Source organism: Hyperolius riggenbachi, chromosome 10 (assembly GCF_040937935.1).
Source record: "Hyperolius riggenbachi isolate aHypRig1 chromosome 10, aHypRig1.pri, whole genome shotgun sequence".
Taxonomy (NCBI): Eukaryota; Metazoa; Chordata; class Amphibia; order Anura; family Hyperoliidae; genus Hyperolius; species Hyperolius riggenbachi.
The window spans coordinates 3,215,221-3,239,477 of record NC_090655.1 but is presented as its reverse complement, the minus strand read 5'-3'; the positions used below and the strand labels follow the sequence as shown (position 1 = coordinate 3,239,477).

Sequence of the window (24,257 nt, the reverse complement as noted above, 5' to 3'; positions counted from 1 at the left end):
CTGCCACTAATACACGGCGGACTTCTCCCAGGAATCATACAGGCACCGCCAGGAAGAGCCGCCCGCCCGCTCCACATCACGTGTAGTTCTCACAGCCACAGATACAATGCCCCGCGGAGCAGGACAGAACTCCATCTCCCAGAGAGCGCTGCGGCAGAGCCGCTCACGTGACCCGCGTCAGCCAATGAGCGCAGCGAGGCCTCTGATCACCGCACACCCCAGAGGCTCGGGCGGGAACAGCTGAGTGAGAATGCAGCCAGCCAGTGGGGTGCTGCCTCTGAGGAGCTACAGCCATCTTACATGTCGGGGTCACGCTATGAGTAAGGATGAGGAGCGTCAGTGTATTATTGCTCTCTGTGGCCCTGCTGTGGGGATTCCATCTCCTGCCATTGCTGACAGAGGGGGAGGAGTCCTGAATATAATATCCCCCCCAATAGAGGGAATCCTAACACACTGCAGCCTTACCTCACGGCTTGTGAATGGTTAATGAGATGCAAATCAATCAGAGTTGATGAAGGTTTATTCAAATTCATGTGGGTTGATAATGGACCAGTCAGAATTATTTGTATTTCTTTGACCGCCCTTATTAGTGAAAGAGGCTTTGAATTTTTGGCAGACATTTTCTTTTTATTTATTTTTGACAAACCTGTTGCTGTAATCCTTATGGTCATCAATTAGGGGTGATCAGTAAAGCTTACATTTCCATTATTGCGATTTTTGCCCATTTCCCCCCCACAAATTTGGATGTGATATCAAAGCTCATTTAAAGGGAACCTGAAGCGAGAGGTATATGGAGGCTGCCATATTTATTTCCTCTTATACAATACCAGTTGCCTGGCTGTCCTCCTGATCCTCTGCTTCTAATACATTCAGCCATAGCCCCTGAACAAGCATGCAGCAGATCAGGTGTTTCTGACATTGTCAGATCTGACAAGATTAGCTGCATGCTTGTTTCTGGTGTGATTCAGACACTACTGCAGCCAAATAGACCAGCAGGGCTGCCCGGCAACTGGTATTGTTTAACAGGAAATAAATATGGCAGCCTCCATATACCTCTCACTTCAATTATTCTTTAAATCAATAGGCTGCATGCAATATTAAAAAAAAAAAAAAGCAGGTTGGAGTTGGAGGTGGATTTTTTTTTTGCAGGGCATCACTAGAGGCATTGGGACAGTTTCTCCCATCAACACAAGTACTGGTGTGCAGCTCGGAACTGGAGGATACAAATGTTACCCTTTTCTTAAAGGTAACTTGAGGTGGGCCGGAGAGAAAAAAATTCCACATCCCCCTGGCTTCCTCCAGCCCCCTCCAGGCTCATCGCTCTCTCACCGTCCTCCTATGCTGTCTGCATCTTCCGCATTTCACCCTGTAAAAGTCCTCCGGGCTGAGGCGTATTGCGCATGCACAACCCGGTCACGTGGGTGGCTGGACTGTGCCTACATCGACTGGCCCCCAACTGGAGGACTTTCCAGGGCGAAAGGCGGAAGATTCAGACGGCTTAGGAGGATAGCGAGGAGCAATCAACCTGAAGGGGGCTGGAGGAAGCCACAGGTATCAGGGATGCTCATCCGGATTCCGGATATCCGACCCTTTTTTTTTTTTTTTTATACACGTTCTGGATCAGATTCTGATTTTTTTAAAAATCCGGATAGCGATCTGCGGATATTTGGACGCATGACACGGATATCTGCGACACGGATATCCGTGGATATTGTAGATATCCAGATCCGAATACACAGATAAAACATCCTCCAACTGCTTGGAAGGCAGCTATGCTCACCACTATACTGCCACACAGTGAATGCTTCGCTGTAGGAAAAAGTGCTATTAAACTTCTTGGAGCAGACTTACTTCCTCCCTCCAAAATACACACATACATCCCCATAAAATCATTTAGCAGCAACTGCGTGCGCAGTCTCTGTGGCACAATTGGTTAGCACATTTGGCTGTTAACCGAAAGGTTGGTGGTTCAAGCCCAACCAGGGACGGCCTTGCCTTTTGTGTTCAACAGTTGGGAGGAGGGTGGTGGCGGGTGGAGGTGTTTTTCACCTCCTAAAACGTTTTGGAAGCATTTTAAAGGGCACTTCCGGTCTTTCTATCCAGATATCCGAATAGGTTGGATATCCATGGATAATGCGTCCGGATATCCACGTGAACGCAGATATCTAAAAGGTCAGATCCGGATATCCAAACTGGATCTGGATCAATTCGGATTTTAAAAAGTACTATCCGTGCACCCCTGACAGGCATGTATAATAATTTTTTTTTTTTTTTTAATCTCCTCTTCTCAGGTACACTAAGTAATTTTTTTATTTTACTTAACTCTGCCTCAGGTTCTCCTTAAATTGCAGGGGGGGGGGGGGGGGGGGGGGGGAGTGCTAATTGCGAGAGTGTGCAGGGATGTTACCACGTTAATCACGGTAAAATCACTAGCGTTAATCGCGTTTTGCAATTGCAAGTGTGAATGGGGCCTCAAAGTGGGCTTATTTTTGCTTCCCTGCGTCTCTTCTTTTCCTGATATGTTGTAAAGGGGGCCGTTATGTCTCGCGTACTTCCACGCTCGGCCTTGACGGATCCCTCCCAATCCCTCTCTACGCTTTCAACAAATGCTGATTAAATCTCACGACATTTCTGCAGAGCTGATCTCTCGTAACCTCTCCTCTGTAACAACAAGCTGCAAGCTAATACAATAATATTTAGGCAGCCTTGGAAAGCATATCCTAGGAATTCTATAAGGGTAAAGGGCCAGCTCCAGGAATAGTTTTCCTTTCAGTAGTTCAGCCGTTTGCTGCGTTACCTGGAACAAGACAAATGGTGAGCCTGCTGTTTGTGAAAGTTCAGGGAAAATACACTTTTAATAGAAAAACTATTCCATTCAGTTTACCTTTTTTTTTTTAAGACATTTAAAGAGAACGGGAGAGATGGGATACAGAGACATGCTCTCTGCCTAATGACATGGCTATGTGTCCCCCAACCGCCACTCTCTGCTCCCCATACCGTCACGTTATACCCCCCCCCCCCCCCGAGTTTATCTCGGAGGTAAACTGAGGAGACAGGAATTCCCTGTTTAAAAGGCCCCCCAGAGGCGTTCTTACAGGGTTTCCTGAGTTGCCAATGGGCAGCTCTGTCTCCTGGGCCACGCCCCCTGCTGCTCTCCCGATTTCCTGCACGCTATGCACAGTCTCTCAGTACAGCGTCGTTACCCAGAGGTCAAAGTGAAAGTGGACTACTGCAGCCCACGGAAGCGGCGGTTTTTGCGGCTACCTGATCCGCTCAGCCCCGCAGATCAGGTAGCCTAGTATTTTTTTACATTTTTTAAACCCACCTCGGGTTCTCTTTTAAGTAGGATGAAACTCCATATTACCTGGGGGAAAAAAAATCCTTTTTTAGCTTACCTATCCTGTTTTTAATGTTTACAGTCATATTTAAAGGGAATGTCCAAGCACTCAAAAAAAAATAAATCTACTTACCCGGGGCTTCCTCCAGCCTTTTGCAGCCGACATGTCCCACGCCACAGCTTTGCTCTCAGCTACCGGCCCGGGGTGCTGCTGTGAATCAAGTCCACGTTGTTCGGAGTGTTCTGTGCAGGCCTTACTGGCGGGGACCCGGGTGGGCGGCTGAGAGCAGAGCAGTGGCGTGGGATGTTTCGGCTGTGAGGGGCTGGAGGAAGCCCTGGCTAAGTATGGGTGTTTTGGTTTTTGTTTTTTTTTTGTGTGTGTGTTTGGACATACATTCCCTTTAAGAGAAATTTGATATGAAAAAAATATATATATTTCTGCTGGTTTCCATCTTTACTGTTTCTCTGCTGCCAAAAGTGACATCATTTTTGCCCACATTTTTTTCCCCAACCCAGTTCACTGTTATTTTCCCTCTCTATAATAGGCTTACATCGCTGTGTAAACTCAAAAGGGAAGGGGGGGCTGTTCAAATACTTTCTGGTCATAGTGTCCTTATCTCATCTGAAATTGGAAGCTTTCTGTTATTTGCATGCTGTGAGAAAACGCGGAAAAGCCGCCGCGTGTACTGGCGGCAAGGCGGCTGATTCCGCGTCCAGCATGGCGGTTTGTCCGCAGCAGCGTGCGTCTGGTGTGGCTGGGTCTGTTAGTTCACACAGGCTGAGGAATACGCGCGCGCTGAGAGGCAGAACCTTTATGACAAGCAAGGAGGGATCAGCTGACCAGGTTGGCCAGCTGACCTCAAGGCAAGTGACTATTGGTTGATCGCTGATGGGCGGCGCCGGAGAGCGCTGCTCTATATATAGTCACTGCTGGCCAGTCTCAGGTTGTCTGCCGTTGCGAACACTTATGTGGAAGCACTCAGACCTTAGTCAGATCCAACAGTGTGTTATGGCCCATACTCACGGGCGGTAAAAGTGGCCTGTCGCCAGCACATGTGAGCGTGTGGGCGACAGGCCGGCGACAGCTCCTCGCCAGGTCCCTCCGCGTACACACGCGGAAGAGGGACCAGCGGCGCGACGGAAGCTGTCGCCGACGTTCCTCCTCCCCCCGCCGGAAGCTCTGCGTACCTCAATGGAGGTTGCTGTCGCTAGTCCGCGTACTCACGCGGACTAGTGACAGCTGCGGCGGAGTTGCGGCGGCGACTGTCGCCAGGCGATTGAACATTTCAATCGCCTGGCGACTTCAGCGACGGGCGACAGTTCGGGGTGCGCGCCCATTCCGGGCGACAGTTCGGTGTGCGCGCGGCCCATACTCACGGGCGACCTGTCGCCGCAACACGTGCGCCCCGCGTGTTGCGGCGACAATTGCCCCTCGTGAGTATGGGCCATTAGAACCAGGAGGACCTGGGAATTCACACTGAGCCAGATTACTTCTGTGTATTATTGTGTTATACTTCAGACTAGTTCCAGGGTGTCGAGAGAGACCACGGACCTCACACCCAAGATTAGGAACTCTGTGTTATCATTCTGTTATACTTCAGACTAGTTCCAGGGTGTCGAGACCACGGACCTCACACCCAAGTCTAGGAATACTCTGTACCATCATATTATATTCCAGACTAGTTCCAGGGTGTAGAGACCACGGACCTCACACCCAAGACTAGACATTGTTCATATCTGTTATGACCTTTTGCATTACTGACTATCCCTCTGCTTTCTGTTCCGGTACCTACGTATATCTGATTACCTGTTGCCAAACCCTGCCTGCCTTGGATACCGAATCAGTCTTCTGTCTTTGTACTTTATCTGTCTGTGTGTTGCCGACCTGGCTTGCCCGACCTAGAGAGCTATCTCTCCCTTTAAAGAGGAACTCCAGTGAAAATAATGTAGTAAAAAAAGTGCTTCATTTTTTACCATAATTATGTATAAATGATTTAGTCAGTGTTTGCTCATTGTAAAATCTTTCCTCTCCCAGATTCACATTCTGACATTTATTACATGGAGACATTGTTACTGTGGGCAGGTTATTTAGCTGTTTCTAGCTGCTCTGGCTGTTAGACAGCTAATAACAGCTGTTTCCTGTCTCTGAACATTGTTACATTGTGGCTGTTTGCCAGGAGTACCGCGGTCTTCAGAGGTTCTTGTGGGAGGGATTTCAGCACAAAATCAGTCACACAGCGCCCCCTGATGGTCTGTTTGTGAAAATCATTGTCTTTCTCATGTAAAATGGGGTATCAGCTACTGATTGGGAAAAAGTTCAATTCTTGGTTGGAGTTTCTCTTTAAGAGATAGTCTCCAGACCTGCTAGTGACATCCACCTTTCAGGTGTCACTCACTCACAGGTCCTTCCTACCTTCACCCTGGAACTCCGCCCCCTGGGAGGTCTCAGGCTGCTGGAAGGTTGTTGTACTTCCCTAAAGGCGGTATCGCCCGTACTGCCAGAGACCACCTGCTCCTCGGGTGGTCTTACTCAAAGTCATTACTGTTGCACCAAACACTCACACTATAAAAGGTGTCCAGAGGTTAGTTATACTTGGATTATCGGTGATTCTGCAGATCATCAATCAGGTATAATCTGCATTCTTGGTGATACTGCAGATCGCCAATAATCAGATTCTCTCTGTGTGCTGACACCGATCGTTACAGAACGGCAGACCAAAACCAAATGGACGCACTTACCAGCCGTCTTAATGCACTCACCACCTCGGTGGAAAATTTCATCCAAGTGCTGGACAGTCATCAGACACAGATCAACGCTTTGTCTGGGTCTGCACAAGTCCTACAGATGGCTGTGAATATAGTGCGATCTCCTCCAGGTACAGACTTACGTATGCCTGTGCCCGAAAAGTTTTCTGACTTTCAGAATTTTAGAAATCGAGTGTTATCGTACTTTGAGTTAAGACCTAATTCATCGGGAACCGTGGCACAGAGAATTACGTTTATTAAGACTCTGCTGTCAGGGGATTCCCAGACCTGGGCATATGGTCTTCAGACAGGGAATGAGGCCCTAGCATCAGTTGAGGAATTTTTTAAAGCTATGGCTATAATTTATGATGATCCAGACATCGCCTCTACCGCTGAGCGGAAGCTCAAGACTTTGCGGCAGGGCAGGGATCCGGTTGAAGTTTACGCAGCTGAGTTCAGAAAATGGGCAGTTTCAGCTAAATGGGATTCATTTGCACTTCTGGACTGTTTCTTGTCAGGGTTATCAGACGCAGTATCAGATCTAATGCTGGGTCATCCTAAATCGAAGTCTATTGATGAGGCCATTTCATTGGCAATCAGGGTTGATCGTCGTCTACGTTACCGGAAACAGACTCGGGGTAGGAACAATGTGAGATATGTTTCCTACGCCTCTTCTCCACCCGTTTCACCCCCACCGGAACCGATGCAGATTGGTCGGTCGAAATTGTCCCGGGTGGAGCAGAATCGTAGAAAAGCAGAACAGCTCTGTTTATACTGTGCAGAGGAGGGTCACAGAGTGCAGAATTGTCCCAAAAAGTCGGGAAGCGCTGCCACCTAGGTGTAGTCGGAGGTAATACCCTAGGCGCGCAGTCCTTACCTCTAGACGATAAACGTTTGCTCCTCCCTTGTACTATTTCCTGGGGAGATCAAACAGTGGCCACTGAGGCCTTCCTAGATTCTGGCTCAGCAGCCAATTTTATGGATTACGAATTTGCTAAGAAATTAGGGATTCCTATTTCCCCTTTGAATCAACAGATTCTGGTGACTGCAGTAGACGACTCTCTTCTGCAGAGCAACTACCCTCTGTCTCAGACCCCAGAGTTAAGGGTTACGGTGGGGGTGTTACACAATGAGATTCTACAGTTTCTGGTTTTGCGAATGACAACTTCCACGATCATTCTTGGCATGCCATGGTTACAACTTCACTCTCCTCAGATCAATTGGGCCTCAGGTCAGCTAACAAGCTGGTCTACCCATTGTCATCATCATTGTTTAGCGAAGGTAACCTTGGGTAACACCAAGATTCAAGTGGAGGGTTTGCCAAGCCAGTATTCAGAATTTGCGGACGTGCTTAGTCCCAAATCAGCAGATAAACTCCCTCCTCACCGTCCTTTTAATTGTCCCATCGATCTCAGGTCTGGTTGTATGCCCCCTAGAGGTCATCTCTATAATCTGTCTGGACCAGAGAAATTGGCCATGCAAGAGTACATCCGAGAAAATTTAGCTTAAGGTTTTATTCGTCCCTCTTGGTCACCAGCTGGGGCAGGATTCTTTTTTGTGAAAAAAAAAGGATGGAGGCCTCCGTCCATGCATTGATTATCGGGGCTTAAATAAGATTACAGTAAAATATCGTTATCCTTTGCCTTTAATTGACGATTTGTTTACCCAGGTCACCAATGCTAAGATTTTCTCGAAACTGGATTTGAGGGGTGCATACAACCTTGTGCGTATCAGGGACGGTGATGAATGGAAGACGGCCTTTAACACACCAGACGGGCATTACGAGTACCTGGTGATGCCCTTCGGGTTGTGTAACGCTCCGGCCGTCTTCCAAGAGCTGATTAACGAGGTGTTCAGGGAGGTATTGGGCAAATTTGTCTTGGTGTACTTAGACGATATATTTATTTTTTCTTCCAACCTCTCCGAACACAGGAAACACGTTGGGTTTGTGCTACGGAAGTTGAGACAGAATATGCTGTATGCTAAACTGGAAAAATGCATTTTCGAAGTGACTTCTCTCGCCTTTCTGGGGTACATAATCTCGACCTCTGGCCTCTCTATGGACCCTGGAAAGGTTTCTGCTGTCTTGGACTGGCCTCAGCCTGTGGGACTGAAGGCACTCCAGAGATTCCTGGGATTCGCCAACTACTACAGGAGGTTCATAAAGGGGTACTCTATGGTGATCTCGCCTCTCACCAGTCTCACCAAGAAAGGGGCACACACTCACCACTGGTCCCCAGATGCCCATGCTGCTTTCTCCACCCTGAAGAAATTGTTCTGTTCTGCACCTATATTGAGACATGTAGACGTCACCTTTCCCTTTATCGTGGAGGTAGATGCCTCGGAGGTAGGGGTAGGGGCTGTGCTGTCTCAGCGTTCTGGTTTGCAGGGGAAACTTCACCCCTGTGCCTATTTTTCCCGAAGATTTTCACCCGCAGAGAAAAATTACGATATAGGCAACCGGGAACTTCTAGCCATCAAGTTGGCCTTTGAAGAATGGCGTCATTGGCTAGAAGGGGAAGAACACACCATTACAGTTTACACTGACCACAAAAATTTGGAGTACAATGAGGGCGCTAAGAGACTTAGCCCCCGACAGGCCCGGTGGTCGTTATTCTTTTCAAGATTCAGATTTGTAATCACGTATACCCCTGGTAGTAAGAACATCAAGGCGGATGCCTTATCCAGGTGTTTTGAGCCCGAGACAGCACAACCCTCAGCCCCTGAGACCATTATCCCACAAAAAATGGTCCTGGCAGCCACTGAAACCTGGAAAGATTATCACTCTGAGTCCATTTCAACAGGATGTTCCAGAGGGAAAGCCTGAGGGGGTTTTGTTTGTACCATTGCCTTTTCGCCTACAACTACTGCAGCTGTTTCATTCCCACAAGAATGCTGGGCATCCTGGGGCCACCAGAACTCAGGATCTACTTGCTAGAAGTGCTTGGTGGCCGTCATTGGCAACAGACTGTAGAAAGTTTGTGAGAGAGTGTGCAGTGTGTGCTAGAAGCAAACCTTCCCGTCAGGCACCTGTTGGAACATTGCAGTCTTTACCAGTTCCGAGTGAACCTTGGACCCATTTGTCCATGGATTTTGTGGGTAAACTCCCCAGGTCTGAGGGCATGACGGTCATTTTATTATTATTATTATTATTATTATTTATTTATTTATAAAGCGCCAACATATTCCGTGGCGCTGTACAATGTAAGAAAACAAACAAGGGATACATAATGATACAGACAATGATATACATGGAAATATGAACACTGATACAAGATACAGCACTGCTGATTACAATTTGATTTAACAGGATGACTAAAATGTATAAATTTCTAACAGTGTGCAAGCAATTGAATTAATAACATTCCATGACACAAAAGGGTGAGAGCCCTGCCCATGCGAGCTTACAATCTGAAGGAATGGGGTGGAAACAAGAGGTGGGGGAAGTATACAGTATATGTACAGGCAGTGCGTAATTAGGTTATTTAGTGGGTGCATGGCCTAAGCTAGAGAATATGCTTGTCGGAAAAGGTGGGTTTTGAGGGAGCGTTTAAAGATTTCAAAGGTGGGAGAGTGGCGGATGTGTTGTGGAAGGGCATTCCAGAGGAGGGGTGAGGCACGTGAGAAGTCTTGTACACGTGAATGTGAGGAGGTAATTGTAGAAGAGGATAGAAGAAGCTCGTGTGCAGATCTGAGATTGCGGTTGGGTTGGTATCTGGAGACTAGTGAGGAGATGTACAGGGGAGAGAGATTGTGGAGAGCTTTGTAGGTTATGGTTAAGAGTTTGAACTGAATCCTCTCATTAATTGGTAGCCAGTGAAGAGCTTGACAGAGAGGGTCAGCAGAGGAAGAGCGAGAGGAGAGATGAATGAGTCGAGCAGCAGAGTTCAGTACAGAATTGAGCGGTGATAGTCGGTTAGTTGGAAGTCCACCAAGCAATATATTGCAATAGTCCAATCGAGATATAATAAGAGCATGTACTAACATTTTGGTTGTGTCATGGGAGAGAAAAGGTCGGATACGTGCTATGTTTTTCAGTTGGAAATGGCAGGAGCTGGTTAGGGAGTTAATGTGAGGAGTAAATGAGAGAGAAGAATCAAATATTACCCCCAGGCACTGTGCTTTGGGAACTGATGTTATAGACGTGTTGTTAACATTTATTGTAATATCAGGCAAAGGGGTGGACAGGGATGGTGGAAAGACTATTAGTTCAGTTTTATTCATATTTGGGTGGTAGTCGATCGTTTCAGTAAGATGGCTCATTTTGTCCCTCTGAAAGGACTCCCCTCGGCCCCGGAATTGGCTGATCTTTTCATCCAGCACATTTTTCGGCTTCAGGGCATTCCGGAAAATATAGTGTCAGATCGGGGAGTCCAATTTGTATCTAAATTTTGGAGGACATTTTGCCATCAGTTAGACATGGATCTTTCATTTTCATCAGGCTACCACCCACAAACCAATGGCCAGACCGAAAGAGTCAATCAATCCCTGGAACAGTTTCGGAGATGTTATTAAATTCTTGCCATTTGCAGAATTTGCACACAACAATCTGAAAAGTTCCTCGTCAAGATTTTTCCCATTTCAGGTGGTGACGGGAAGGTCACCTAAGTTTGCCCCATTGCCAGTGGCTTCTACTCCGTTTCTAGCCCTGGATAATTGGCAGAAGTCCTTGAAGCAAATTTGGGGAATAGTCAAAAGAAATTTGGGGAGGGCTTTTCAGAACCAGAAGAAACAGGCTGACAAGAGACGTTCCATAGAATAGGAATTCTCTCCAGGGGACTTGGTCTGGGCGTCTACACGACATTTGGCTTTAAAGCAACTGTCACCCAAACTAGGCCCTAAATTTGTGGGTCCTTTTCCAGTGACCAGAAAGATCAATAATGTCACTTATGCTATTGATCTCCCTACCAGGATGCGTGGTGTGAGATCATTCCATGTGTCCTTACTCAAGCCGGCAGTGCACGTGGATTCCACCCCCTCCCGTGTTGATTGATGACCAACCTGAGTATGAGGTTGAAAAGATTCTGGACTCACGGCTTGTGCAGAACTCCGTGCAGTATCTGGTTCACTAGAAGGGGTATGGCATAGAGGAAAGAACTTGGGTGCCAGACTGTCGTATGCATGCAGAGGAATTGAAGAAAGAATTCCATGACCTGCACCCTGGAAAGCCTGGTGGGAAGTGTCCGGAGTCCACTGCTCGGGGGGTACTGTGAGAAAACGCGGAAAAGCCGCCGCGTGTACTGGCGGCAAGGCGGCTGATTCCGCGTCCAGCGCGTCGGTTTGTCCGCAGCAGCGTGCGTCTGGTGTGGCTAGGTCTGTTAGTTCACACAGGTTGAGAAATACGCGCGCGCGCGCTGAGAGGCAGAACCTTTATGACAGCCGAGGAGGGATCAGCTGACCAGGTTGGTCAGCTGACCTCAGAGCAAGTGACTATTGGTCAATCACTGATGGGTGGCGCCGGAGAGCGCTGCTCTATATATATTGTCACTGCTGGCCAGTCTCAGGTTGTCTGCCGTTGCGAACACTTATGTGGAAGCACTCAGACCTTAGTCAGATCCAACAGTGTGTTAGAACCAGGAGGACCTGGGAATTCACACTGAGCCAGATTACTTCTGTGTATTATTGTGTTATACTTCAGACTAGGTGTCAAGACCACGGACCTCACACCCAAGATTAGGAACTCTGTGTTATCATTCTGTTATACTTCAGACTAGTTCCAGGGTGTCGAGACCACGGACCTCACACCCAAGTCTAGGAATACTCTGTACCATCATATTATATTCCAGACTAGTTCCAGGGTGTAGAGACCACGGACCTCACACCTAGACTAGACATTGTTCATATCTGTTATGACCTTTTGCATTCCTGACTATCCCTCTGCTTTCTGATTCGGTACCTACGTATATCTGATTACCGGTTGCCAAACCCTGCCTGCCTTGGATACCGAATCAGTCTTCTGTCTTTGTACTTTATCTGTGTGTTGCCGACCTGGCTTGCCCGACCTAGAGAGCTATCTCTCCCTTTAAGAGATAGTCTCCAGACCTGCTAGTGACATCCACCTTTCAGGTGTCACTCACTCACAGGTCCTTCCTACCTTCACCCTGGGACTCCGCCCCCTGGGAGGTCTCAGGCTGCTGGAAGGTTGTTGTACTTCCCTAAAGGCGGTATCGCCCGTACTGCCAGAGACCACCTGCTCCTCGGGTGGTCTTACTCAAAGTCATTACTGTTGCACCAAACACTCACACTATAAAAAGGTGTCCAGAGGTTAGTTATACTTGGATTATCGGTGATTCTGCAGATCATCAATAATCAGGTATAATCTGTATTCTTGGTGATACTGCAGATCTCCAATAATCAGATTCTCTCTGTGTGCTGACACCGATCGTTACACATGCTGAGATAAGTTTGTTGGGTTAGGGTTAGCTGAAAAATAAAAACCACAAACCCACTGGCACTGCCTTTGCCTGTAGTTAGGCAATGGCAACCAGAGGAGGTAAAAAATAAGAGACAAAAAAAACAAAACAAAACAAAACAAAAAAAAAAACACGAGGGGCATGTAAGGGATCTATTTGAGGAAAAATAGAAAAAAGAGGGTTTACAAATATTTTTGAGGCACTCATTTTTTTTGCTATTTCTTATTTTTGGATGTTGCAACCCCCTTAATGACCTCCAGGACCGGTGCTGTAAGATTAGGCTCCACAGGTCACATCAGCACCCCTTCCCCTCCCATATAATCACTGTATTTACTGTTCATAAGTGAGCCTGCAGGTCATCACCTTTACTTCTGGCAGACATGGATAAAAACAATAAAAAAATTACACAGTACTAACCATCCAATGTGATAGCCACCTCTTGGTGGAGGGCTGCTTTCACTTCACTGCTGGGAGATTGTGAGCTCTGATTATATTATATTGCTGTTGTTTGTAAAGTGTGTGTGTTGCTGCTTTGATATCTGGGGCTTGTGCATAGCGATTCATCAGATATCTAACAGCAAGTGCTTGTTTTAAAAGTACAATTTTTTTTTCTCTGTTTGCAGCAGGCTGTCAATCAGCTAGGGGGAGGGATTAGCTGTAACACAGGTGATTAATTAACAGGAAGTGTAAGCTACAGCTCTAATCTTGGTGGAGGGCTGCTTTCACTTCACTGCTGGGAGATTGTGAGCTCTGATTATATTATATTGCTGTTGTTTGTAAAGTGTGTGTGTTGCTGCTTTGATATCTGGGGCTTGTGCATAGCGATTCATCAGATATCTAACAGCAAGTGCTTGTTTTAAAAGTACAATTTTTTTTTCTCTGTTTGCAGCAGGCTGTCAATCAGCTAGGGGGAGGGATTAGCTGTAACACAGGTGATTAATTAACAGGAAGTGTAAGCTACAGCTCTAATCTTGGTGGAGGGCTGCTTTCACTTCACTGCTGGGAGATTGTGAGCTCTGATTATATTATATTGCTGTTGTTTGTAAAGTGTGTGTGTTGCTGCTTTGATATCTGGGGCTTGTGCATAGCGATTCATCAGATATCTAACAGCAAGTGCTTGTTTTAAAAGTACAATTTTTTTTTCTCTGTTTGCAGCAGGCTGTCAATCAGCTAGGGGGAGGGATTAGCTGTAACACAGGTGATTAATTAACAGGAAGTGTAAGCTACAGCTCTAATCTTGGTGGAGGGCTGCTTTCACTTCACTGCTGGGAGATTGTGAGCTCTGATTATATTATATTGCTGTTGTTTGTAAAGTGTGTGTGTTGCTGCTTTGATATCTGGGGCTTGTGCATAGCGATTCATCAGATATCTAACAGCAAGTGCTTGTTTTAAAAGTACAATTTTTTTTTCTCTGTTTGCAGCAGGCTGTCAATCAGCTAGGGGGAGGGATTAGCTGTAACACGAGGTATTTGGACAGCTTCAGGTCTCAGTACTGAGCTTGCTCAGTCTGTGGCTTGCTCACTAAGTGGCTTCGACACAAGTGGCATAGGCGTTAAAAAACAGGCGTTGAACACAGGCACAAAGAGAGAAGGGAGAGGAAACAGGTAAGGACTAAAAAAAAAAAAAAAAAAACAAAAAAACCTTCAACCAATATTGCGGTTTTTTTGCATTGGTTAGAATGTGCTAACACGTTGTGGTGTAGTCTTTAAGTTTTGAGGACTCCACCCCAGCTTCACTCACTCCCCCTCCCCTCCTCCCCCTCCTCCCCCCCACCCCAACTTTACTCACTCCCCCTCCTCCACCCCAACTTACGCACTCCCCCTCCTCCACCCCTCCCCCTCTTCCACCCCAGCTACACTTACTCCCGAACGTCACTCACTCTCCCGTTTCATCTTTTACCACCATAGTTTACTTTAAATAAATTTTCCCCACACAATAGTCATCATGTTGGACAATGCAGTACAGTGTACATCCTGCAGCATGTATGCATGCCTTGATCAGCGGATTGAGGGTGTTTACTGTTGCCCTGGATGTGTGCGTGTTGCTCGGTTAGAGGCGGAAGTCGCAGAGCTAAATAAGCATCTCGCAACACTGAGACGCATACACAACATGGAGATGAGCTTGGATCTCACGATCCAGACACTTGATGGAACCCTTGAAGATGAGGTGGGTGGAGTAAAGCCGGAGCAAGAAGCAGAGGTAGCCGCTAGTTGGGTCACAGTTAGAAGGGGTAGGGGAAAAAGTGGCAGGGAGGCTAGTCCCGAGTTGTCCCTCACTAATAAGTATGCTTGTTTGCGTAATATTGGTGAGGACGACTCTGGAGTAGCAATGCTGCAGCAGGATGTGCTCCTTAGCAACCAAGGGGCAGACTGCTGTAACGAGAAAGGGAATAGGAGTGCAGCTAAGGCTAGACAGGTACTGGTGGTAGGGGATTCAATTATTAGGCGCACAGACAGGGTAATCTGTCGAAGAAACCGTGAATGCCGTACAGTCTGTTGCCTCCCGGGTGCTCGGGTTCGGCATATAGCGGAAAGAATTGACAGATTATTGGGTGGGGCTGGGGAAGACCCGGCTGTCATGGTACACATTGGCACCAATGACAAAGTTAGTGGGAGATGGAAGGTCCTCAAAAATGATTTTCAGGTACTTGGAGATAAACTTAAAGCAAGGACCTCCAAGGTGGTGTTCTCTGAAATACTGCCAGTGCCACGTGCTACATCTGAGAGACAGAGGGAGCTTAGGGAGTTAAATAAGTGGCTGAGAAATTGGTGTAGGAAGGAAGGGTTTGGGTTCCTGGAGAACTGGGCAGACTTTGCAGTCGGCTACAGGTTCTACAGCAGGGACGGGCTGCACCTTAATGGGGAGGGTGCAGCTGCATTGGGGGAGAAGATGGCTAAACGGTTGGAGGAGATTTTAAACTAGGATCTGGGGGGAGGCGGGAGGATAAAGTCTCAACATATAGACAAGATAAGGTAAAAAGACAGTGGGAGCCTAACATTATGGGGGGTGGAGAGGGGGGTGGGGACAGTGTAAAGATTAAGGAGGTTGGTAAAACTTCAAGTAGCCCATTTCAGGTAAACAAAATTGGTAAATGTGGTGGTAAAAATATAAAGTGCATGATAACCAATGCTCGGAGCCTTGCAAATAAAATAGATGAACTAGAGTTCATTCTGAATGACAAAGGCTATGACATTGTGGGAATAACCGAGACATGGATGGATGAAAGTCATGACTGGATAGCCAATTTAAAAGGATACAATGTGTTCAGGAGGGATAGAACAGGGAAAAAAGGTGGAGGGGTTTGTCTCTTTGTTAAGATTTCTTTTACAGCTGTCCTCAACGATGAGATGGAGGAACATTGCGAAGATGTGGAGTCCGTTTGGGTAAATATTCATGGTGGAAATAAAAGTTGCCAATTGCTTATTGGGGTATGCTACAGACCACCTCATATTAATGAAGCTGCAGAACTGCAATTACTACAGCAAATTGAAAAAGCGGCAAGTAAAAATGAGGTCATAGTTATGGGCGACTTCAACTTTCCAGACATTGACTGGGGTATTGAGGCTACCCATTCTGGTAAAAGCAGCAGATTTCTGGCAGCACTACAGGACAATTACTTGACTCAAATGGTAACGGAACCAACTAGGGGGAATGCGTTACTGGATCTGATCATTTCGAATAGACCAGATAATGTATCAAATGTGCAGGTTCAAGAACATTTGGGAAATAGTGATCACAACATGATAACGTTTGATCTGGTGACTGATAGGCCACGGGGCAGCGGGACCACTAAAACTATGAATTTTAGAAAAGCAAAGTTCAATCAAATTAGGCAGGCACTAAGTTTGGTGAACTGGGATAATGTACTACAAGGGGAGGACACTGAAGGGAAATGGCAAGCTTTTAAACGTATTCTCAATCAATATTGTAGTATGTATATCCCATATGGAAACAAAATGTCTAGGAATAAAAAAAGGCCTCTATGGATGAATAGAAAGGTTAGAGATAAAATGAAGAGGAAAAAGAATGCCTATAAGGTCCTAAAACAGGAGGGGTCCGAGGCTGCACTCAGCAATTACAAGGAGTGCAATAAAAATTGTAAAAAAGAAATTAGGCTAGCAAAGATCGAAGCTGAAAATCAAATCGCTAGGGATATCAAATCTAACCCAAAAAAGTTTTACAAGTACATCAACTCTAAAAAAAGAAAGGTTGACTGTATAGGACTCCTAAAGGATGAAGGTGGAAACTCAATGGTGGTTGACCAAGGTAAGGCAGAGTTATTAAATGCTTTCTTTGCTTCTGTCTTTACAAAGGAAACAGCACTGTTGCAAATTACAGAGGCGGAAGAGTCTCAATCTTCTAACTGTAATATTAAATACTTAACGCAGGAAGAAGTAAAGGCAAGACTAAATAAATTAAAAATAGACAAGGCACCTGGCCCGGATGGCATGCATCCTCGGGTCCTAAGGGAATTAAGTTCAGTTATAGATAAACCCCTTTATCTTATCTTTTGTGACTCTCTTGCAACTGGCAGAGTCCCAGTGGATTGGCGTACAGCCCACGTTTTCCCATTATTTAAGAAGGGCAAAAAATCAGATCCAGGAAATTATAGACCTGTAAGCTTAACATCAGTTGTATGCAAACTATTTGAGGGGTTACTAAGAGATACTATACATGACTTCATAGTATAAAATAATCTTATTTCTCAGCATCAACATGGGTTTACTAAAGACAGGTCCTGTTTGACTAACATGCTCAGCTTTTATGAGGTAGTGAATGCTAATATGGATATTGGGAATGCTGTAGATGTGATATACTTAGACTTTGCTAAGGCCTTCGACACTGTTCCCCACAAAAGTCTGGTGCAAAAGATGAGGATGCAAGGACTGGGGAAGAGTCTGTGTGCTTGGATAGGGAACTGGCTAATGGACAGAAAACAAAGAGCTGTGGTCAATGGATCATACTCAAAATGGGAGACTGTTAGCAGTGGGGTCCCACGGGGGTCTGTACTGGGTCCAGTGCTCTTCAATTTATTTATTAATGACCTAGTGGATACAGTAGTGAGCAATGTTGCTATTTTTGCAGATGATACAAAATTGTGCAGAATCATCAACTCTAAGGAAGATAGTGTTATATTGCAACAGGATCTGGATAGGATGGCTATATGGGCACATACATGGCAGATGAAATTCAATGTTGACAAATGTAAAGTCATGCATTTTGGTCGTACCAATGGTCTAACACCATACAAAATAAATGGGATACAGTTGGGGACATCAAACTTGGAGAAGGACTTAGGAGTACTCATCGACAACAAGTTAAATAATCGTACTCAATGCCAAGCCGCTGCAGCTAAAGCTAACAAAATTTTGGGATGCATTAAAAGGGAAATAAAAACTCGAGATGCTAGCATAATATTGCCCCTGTTTAACTCTCTAGTAAGGCCACATCTGGAATATGGAATTCAGTTCTGGGCACCACATTACAAAAAAGATATTGCAGTTTTAGAGCAGGTGCAGAGACGAGCAACAAAATTGATACGTGGGATGGAAGGTCTCACTTACCAAGAAAGGTTAGATAAACTGGGTTTATTTAGTCTAGAGAAAAGACGCCTTAGAGGAGATCTAATTAACATGTATAAATACATCAGAGGGCAATATAATAGCTTGGCGGATGAGCTTTTTGTCCCTAGGCCTTCTCAAAGGACTAGAGGACATGATCTGCGCATGGAGGAAAAACGTTTTAGCCATTTATTTAGGAAAGGGTTCTTTACAGTAAGAGTGATTAAGATGTGGAATGCATTGCCACAGGAAGTCGTTATGGCAAACTCTATACCTGCATTTAAAGGGGGCTTAGATGCTTTCCTTGCGTTGAATGACATCCATGGCTACAATTACTAGGTAATGCCAATGATGTTGATCCAGGGATTTTATCTGATTGCCATCTGGAGTCGGGAAGGAATTTTTACCTTGTAAGGGTTTTTTCGCCTTCCTCTGGATCAACAGGGATATGTGAGGGAGCAGGCTGGAGTTGTACTTTGTACTGGTTGAACTCGATGGACGTATGTCTTTTTTCAACCAAAGTAACTATGTAACTATGTAACTATGAATATATATATATATATATATATATATATATATATATATATATATATATATATAACTTTTTTTTTCCAACCTTAGCTCCTCTAAATGATTTATAAACTGAATTTATGATCTTCCCACCCCGGTCATCCATGAACCTCCCAGATGTGCAGGTCACTGTTAACCACACTACCATTCGCCCTACCTCTCATGCCCGCTGTCTGGGCGTCACCCGGGACTCCACACTCTCCTTCACTCCCCACATCAATAACCTCACAAAGTCCGGCAACTTCCACCTTCGTAACATCTGTAAGATTCGCCCTTTCCTGACCTCTGCCACCACCAAACTCCTCATCCATGCCCTCATCATTTCCTGCCTCGACTACTGCAATGCCCTGCTGTCTGGTCTCCCTATGACCCGAATAGCCCCACTGCAGTCCATCATGAATGCGGCAGCCAGAATTATCCACTCCTCCCATTGCTCCACCACGGCAACTCCCCTCTACGAATCCCTCCACTGGCTTCCTATCAAGTCCAGAATCCGATTCAAGATACTGGGTCTGACTGTAACGATTGGTGTCGGCAACACAGATTTTTCTGATTATTGGTGATCTGCAGTATAACCCAATAATACAGATGCTATACCTGATTATGTGGTGATCTGCAGAATCACCAATAATACTAGTATAGCTAGACACAGGACACCCAATGTAGTATAGTGTTTTGTGCAAGAGTAATCGGAGAAGTTATCTCCCGAGAAGCAGGAGATACAGACACTACTGCAGCCAAAGGTTCCCTGAGAGGCAGGGAATCAGACTGTACTGCAGCCAGTGGACACCTGAGGGCAGGGACCACTGAGTGGAGAGATATGGTGAGGATTGGTCTGCAGCTAGAGATTCCCTGATGAGCAAGGAATCAGACTCGACTGCAGCCAAGGATTCCCTGAGAGGCAGGGAATCAGACTGTACTGCAGCCAGTGGACCTAGAGAGGTAGAGATCCACTGGCTATGCTGCCTGATGGCCTCCAGAGGGGCTGGTGACCATAGGACAGAAATAGCAGCAAGTAACCACCTGAAGGGCAGGTGTCACAGGTGTACAGTAAGGCTGCTCACCCAAGGGCTAGGTGACAGCCAGAAAGGTCAGACAAGCCAGATCGGCAGCACACGGACAGACAAAGTACAGAAGCGGAAGACTGATTCGGTATCTAGGAACAGGCAGTGTTGGCAACAGATAATCAGATGGGCAGAAGTACCGAATCAGAGGACATGAGGGTAGTCAGGAAAGCCAAAGGTCATAACAGGTAACAAATAATGTGTCACAGTCCTAGACTTAGGTGTGAGGTCCTTGGTCTCAACACCTGGGAACTAGTCTAACAGATAGGCAGTGACAATATAGATCTCTCCTAGTCTTGGGTGTGAGGTCCTTGGTCTCAACACCCTGGAACTAGTCTAACACATAAACAGTAGCAAGCAATAGTACTTTAAGCTATCAATGGAATCTGACTCAGTGTGAATTCCCAGTTCCGGCTGGTTCTAACACACTGTGGGATCTGACTCAGGTCTGAGCGCTAACACTTAACTGTTCGCAACAGCAGACAACTTGCAAGTGACAGGTAAGTCCTATATATACTAAAAGCGCTCCACAGCGCCGCCCCAGTCACTCAGCCAATCCAAAGCATAGCTGGAGTCAGCTGATTGGCATGATCAGTTGACTCCCCTTCTAGCAGCATAAAGGTCCTGGCGTGCGCGTGCGTAGCTCTCCATCTGTGTGAACTAGAAGGACCAGGCAAAGCAATATCACGCTGCTGCGCAGCAGCAGCCGCTGGCTGAGACGCGGAGATAGCCGCCATGCCGCTTGCCCATGCGGCGGTATCTCCGCTATTCATTACACTACAAATCTGTCCACAAAACCTGTCCAACCTACATTTCCGATCTTACTCAGAGGTACACACCTAGCCGCTCACTCCGCTCCTCCAATGAACTTCGCCTGACCGCCCCCCGCATCACCCAGTCCCATGCACGCCTCCAGGACTTCTCAAGAGCTGCTCCAGCACTATGGAACTCCCTACCTCCACCCATTAGGGCAGCCCCTTCCTTCAACATCTTCAAGAAGGCCCTCAAAACTCACCTTTTCACTCTGGCCTACTACCCCTCACAAGTGCTCTAAACCTACAGCTGAACTCTGGTCCCCTACCTTTCGTGTCCCTACCACTCCCTCTAGATTGTAAGCCTTTGGGCAGGGTCCTCCTCCTTTTGTGTCCTACCTGATCATACACCTCCATTACTGTGAACCCATGCTATGCATCTGAGTGAACCTGACTTGCCTAATCTCCATGCTCCATCCAGTGACTGACTAAGCATTACCTTGTACTCATACTGTGCTGTGTGATCTGATCTTTCTTGTATTCCTGTATTGTCATATTGCTGTATGTCACCCCTAAATATTGTCTGTAACCTAAATTAATGTCCAGCGCTGCGTAATATGTTGGCACTTTATAAATACAATAAATAAATAAACATTTTTATTAGCTGACCATGACCAGAGACATCATGGAAAAATGACTGACATTTACCCTCTGCCAGGGCAAAACCTTCAAACTTGATTAGTTCTGCAAAGGTCTCAGTGTTTGGAAATAAGTGGCAGGATTGTGCTGGCATTTCTTTGTGTGATGACACATGCTTGCTGAAGGGGGCTGTGACATGACGGAGGTCCAGCCCTGTGCTGTGTGAAGGGAGAAGCATAGGAAGGAGTATTTACAGCACTTCTGTGTTATTATTGCACTTCCAATTGAGGATAAGGTTGCTTCCTGTCCAGCCGTGTGCGGCCTGTGTGTTGTAAAACAAGACTGCAGAGAGCAAAGTCTGAAGCTTCGGGGGAAAAGCTCCCTAGACTGGAAATTAGAGATTGTACATAAAGGGAAGAAAAGTACCCAATATACAGCACCAGACCACTCAAATATATATTCAAATTGAAAAAAATCTTTATTTGATGAAACCTACTATAATTAAAAATGATAAAAATCACCACATGGTGATAGCAGCGGTATCCATGAATATATTAATTAATAATGGTCAAACCAGTCAATAAGAATGTCCTTATACTCCAAAATGACATACAAATATAATACATAGAACATGAATAATGACAATCAGGAATAAGTCCTATATAAAGTGCAAAAATGTGCCCATAAATAGACAATAGGTCCTATAGGTAAAGTGCAGCGTGGTATAGTGAAATACTATATATTTGAATTAATGCATGAAGGGACCAGCCCTAAAAAGACAATGTGCCATAACGCCTAAAGGGATAGGAGTAGGGACGCCAAGTTGCAAAAGGTGAAAGCAAGGAGACTTACATGGAGGAGAGATAAGGACGCCTGGATACCCGCCGCCGCCTTAATGCATCACGCATGCTCAACCCGCTTCAAGAAGAGGCACCTGATGAGTGAAATACACATCACTGCTGGAGGACCCGCCCTCCCTCCCTCCTTCAAGCAAGGTCCTTTATACCATTTGACTCAGTTGTCTGCCTACACTAATTAGTTATGGGACAGCTGCTACACACTCTGCTAGGGAGATTTTAATTAGCCTCTTGTGGGTCTCCTCCCACCTCCCCTTCTACCTATTCCCTCCTACCGGAGGGAGGAGGGTCTCATCTGCCTCATATTGCATTGAGCATACATGGTAAATTTTAGGCCAGTTTCAGTTACGACTGTAGTGGTACCGTGGTTAGTGTGCTTGCCCACCACACAGTGAGATCTGGGTTCGATACCCAGCCATGGTATGATGTATGCTGGTTTTTGAAATAGGATAATTCCCTGGCAGATGAGACCCTCCTAGAAGGGGAGGAGGGAGGTTACCCACAAGAGGCTAATTAAAATCTCTGTAGCAGCTGTCCCATTGGCAGGCGAACCGTTCGCGACATCTCTACTGGAAATCCATAAACAAAGCCTTCCCACTTAAAGCATACCCGAAGTGACATGTGACATGATGAGATAGACATGTGTATGTACAGTGCCTAGCACACAAATAACTAGGCTGTGTTCCTTTTTTTCTTTCTCTACCTGAAAGAGTTAAATATCAGGTATGTAAGTGGCTGACTCAGTCCTGACTCAGACAGGAAGTGACTACAGTGTGACCCTCACTGATGAGAAATTCCAACTATAAAACACTTTACTAGCAAAAAATGGCTTCTGAGGGCAAGAAAGAGATAAAAAGGGGAATTTCTTATCAGTGAGGGTCACACTGTAGTCACTTCCTGTCTGAGTCAGGACTGAGTCAGCCACTTACATACCTGATATATAACTCTTTCAGGCAGAGAAAGAAAAAAAGGAACACAGCATAGTTATTTGTGTGCAGGCACTGTACATACTCATGTCTATCTCATCACGTCACACGTCACTTCTGGTGTCCTTTAAGCAATAGCCAGCTCCTCCTCTGGTGTGCTCCTGCAAAGCTTTCCATGTATTCCTGACATTTCACATTAGTCAGGATTGTCGTTTCTTACTGATTTCTGCAAGTCTGGCCTTAGAAATCCATGCCCTTTACTGTCAGACCTCTCCCTAAGTTGTCAGCTCTATACATTTCCTCACTAATTTTCAGATCCTATTCAACTCACCTGAAGCCCTCCTCTCACTTACAGAACATCTCACGAGCTTCACCTCTTTTTTTCAGCTATTTTGCACACTTTGTCTATCATGTGTGCAGCCAGAAAACCTTCAAAACACACTCAAAATGCACTTCTTCAGACAAGCATATAATCTGTGAGGCCTAGTTCAGTGCTCAGTGGTGCTGCACAATACTTCTCTGGACCTGGTTACAGTACTGAGCTGTAACTGATGGTGTTACTCTAACTCACTACATGCAGGCTTTGTATTACCATCTATATCCAGTCTCCATTGCCGTTCACACTCATAACGCATGCATTATGTAACTGACCACTGTGACTCTAGCCTCAGAGTTCCCCTTTAGGCTGGGTGCACACTTTGCATTGCGGGAAATGTGGCGTTTTTATGCATATGTGTTTGTGCGTCTGTATTGCGTTTTCTATGCATTTGTTCCCGCACATGAGTTTTTTTGCGTCTTGCGTGCGTTTAAAAGCGTTTGCGGTTCACATATACATTTTGTATGCGCTTTGCATGAGTTTTTCTATTGCGTTTTATGAAAATCGCTAGGAAGTCAACAGGATGCGGAAATACATTAGAAAACATTTAAAAAACGCATTGCATTGCGTCACCATTGACTTTCATTATGTGTGTTTTGATGCGTTTTTTGAAAAATATGCACAAAACCAGGATCCATCTGAAAATGGCGCCTGCAAATAATGGCGCACGGTGTTGCCGCTAATCCGTTTGCTGCTTATCACTATTTAACGTTAAAGCCTTATTGTTATTTACCGTTAACACACAGAACCCTCTCTGTACCAATCCCTAAACCCTCCCTGGTGGTGCCTAACCCTAACCACCCCCCTAGTGGTGCCTAACCCTAAGCCCCTCCCTGGTGGTGCCTAACCCTAACCACCCCCCTGGTGGTGCCTAACCCTAACCACCCCCCTGGTGGTGCCTAACCCTAACCACCCCCCTGGTGGTGCCTAACCCTAACCACCCCCCTAGTGGTGCCTAACCCTAAATCTCCCCTGGTGATGCCTAACCCTAACCACCCCCCTGGTGGTGCCTAACAC

General features: G+C 46.0%; 1 protein-coding gene across 1 annotated transcript in view; it reads left to right on the top strand.

Annotated features, from left to right (window-relative positions):
* Nucleotides 1-301: 301 nt before the first annotated feature.
* The window catches only part of SLIT1 (slit guidance ligand 1), a 617,918-nt gene continuing 593,962 nt past the window's right edge, over nucleotides 302-24,257 (top strand). Inside the window, exon 1 of the mRNA XM_068257843.1 lies at nucleotides 302-320. Within this exon, the coding sequence (XP_068113944.1) occupies nucleotides 317-320 (4 nt within the window). The 5' untranslated portion in view covers nucleotides 302-316. The remainder of the gene's footprint in view (nucleotides 321-24,257) is intronic.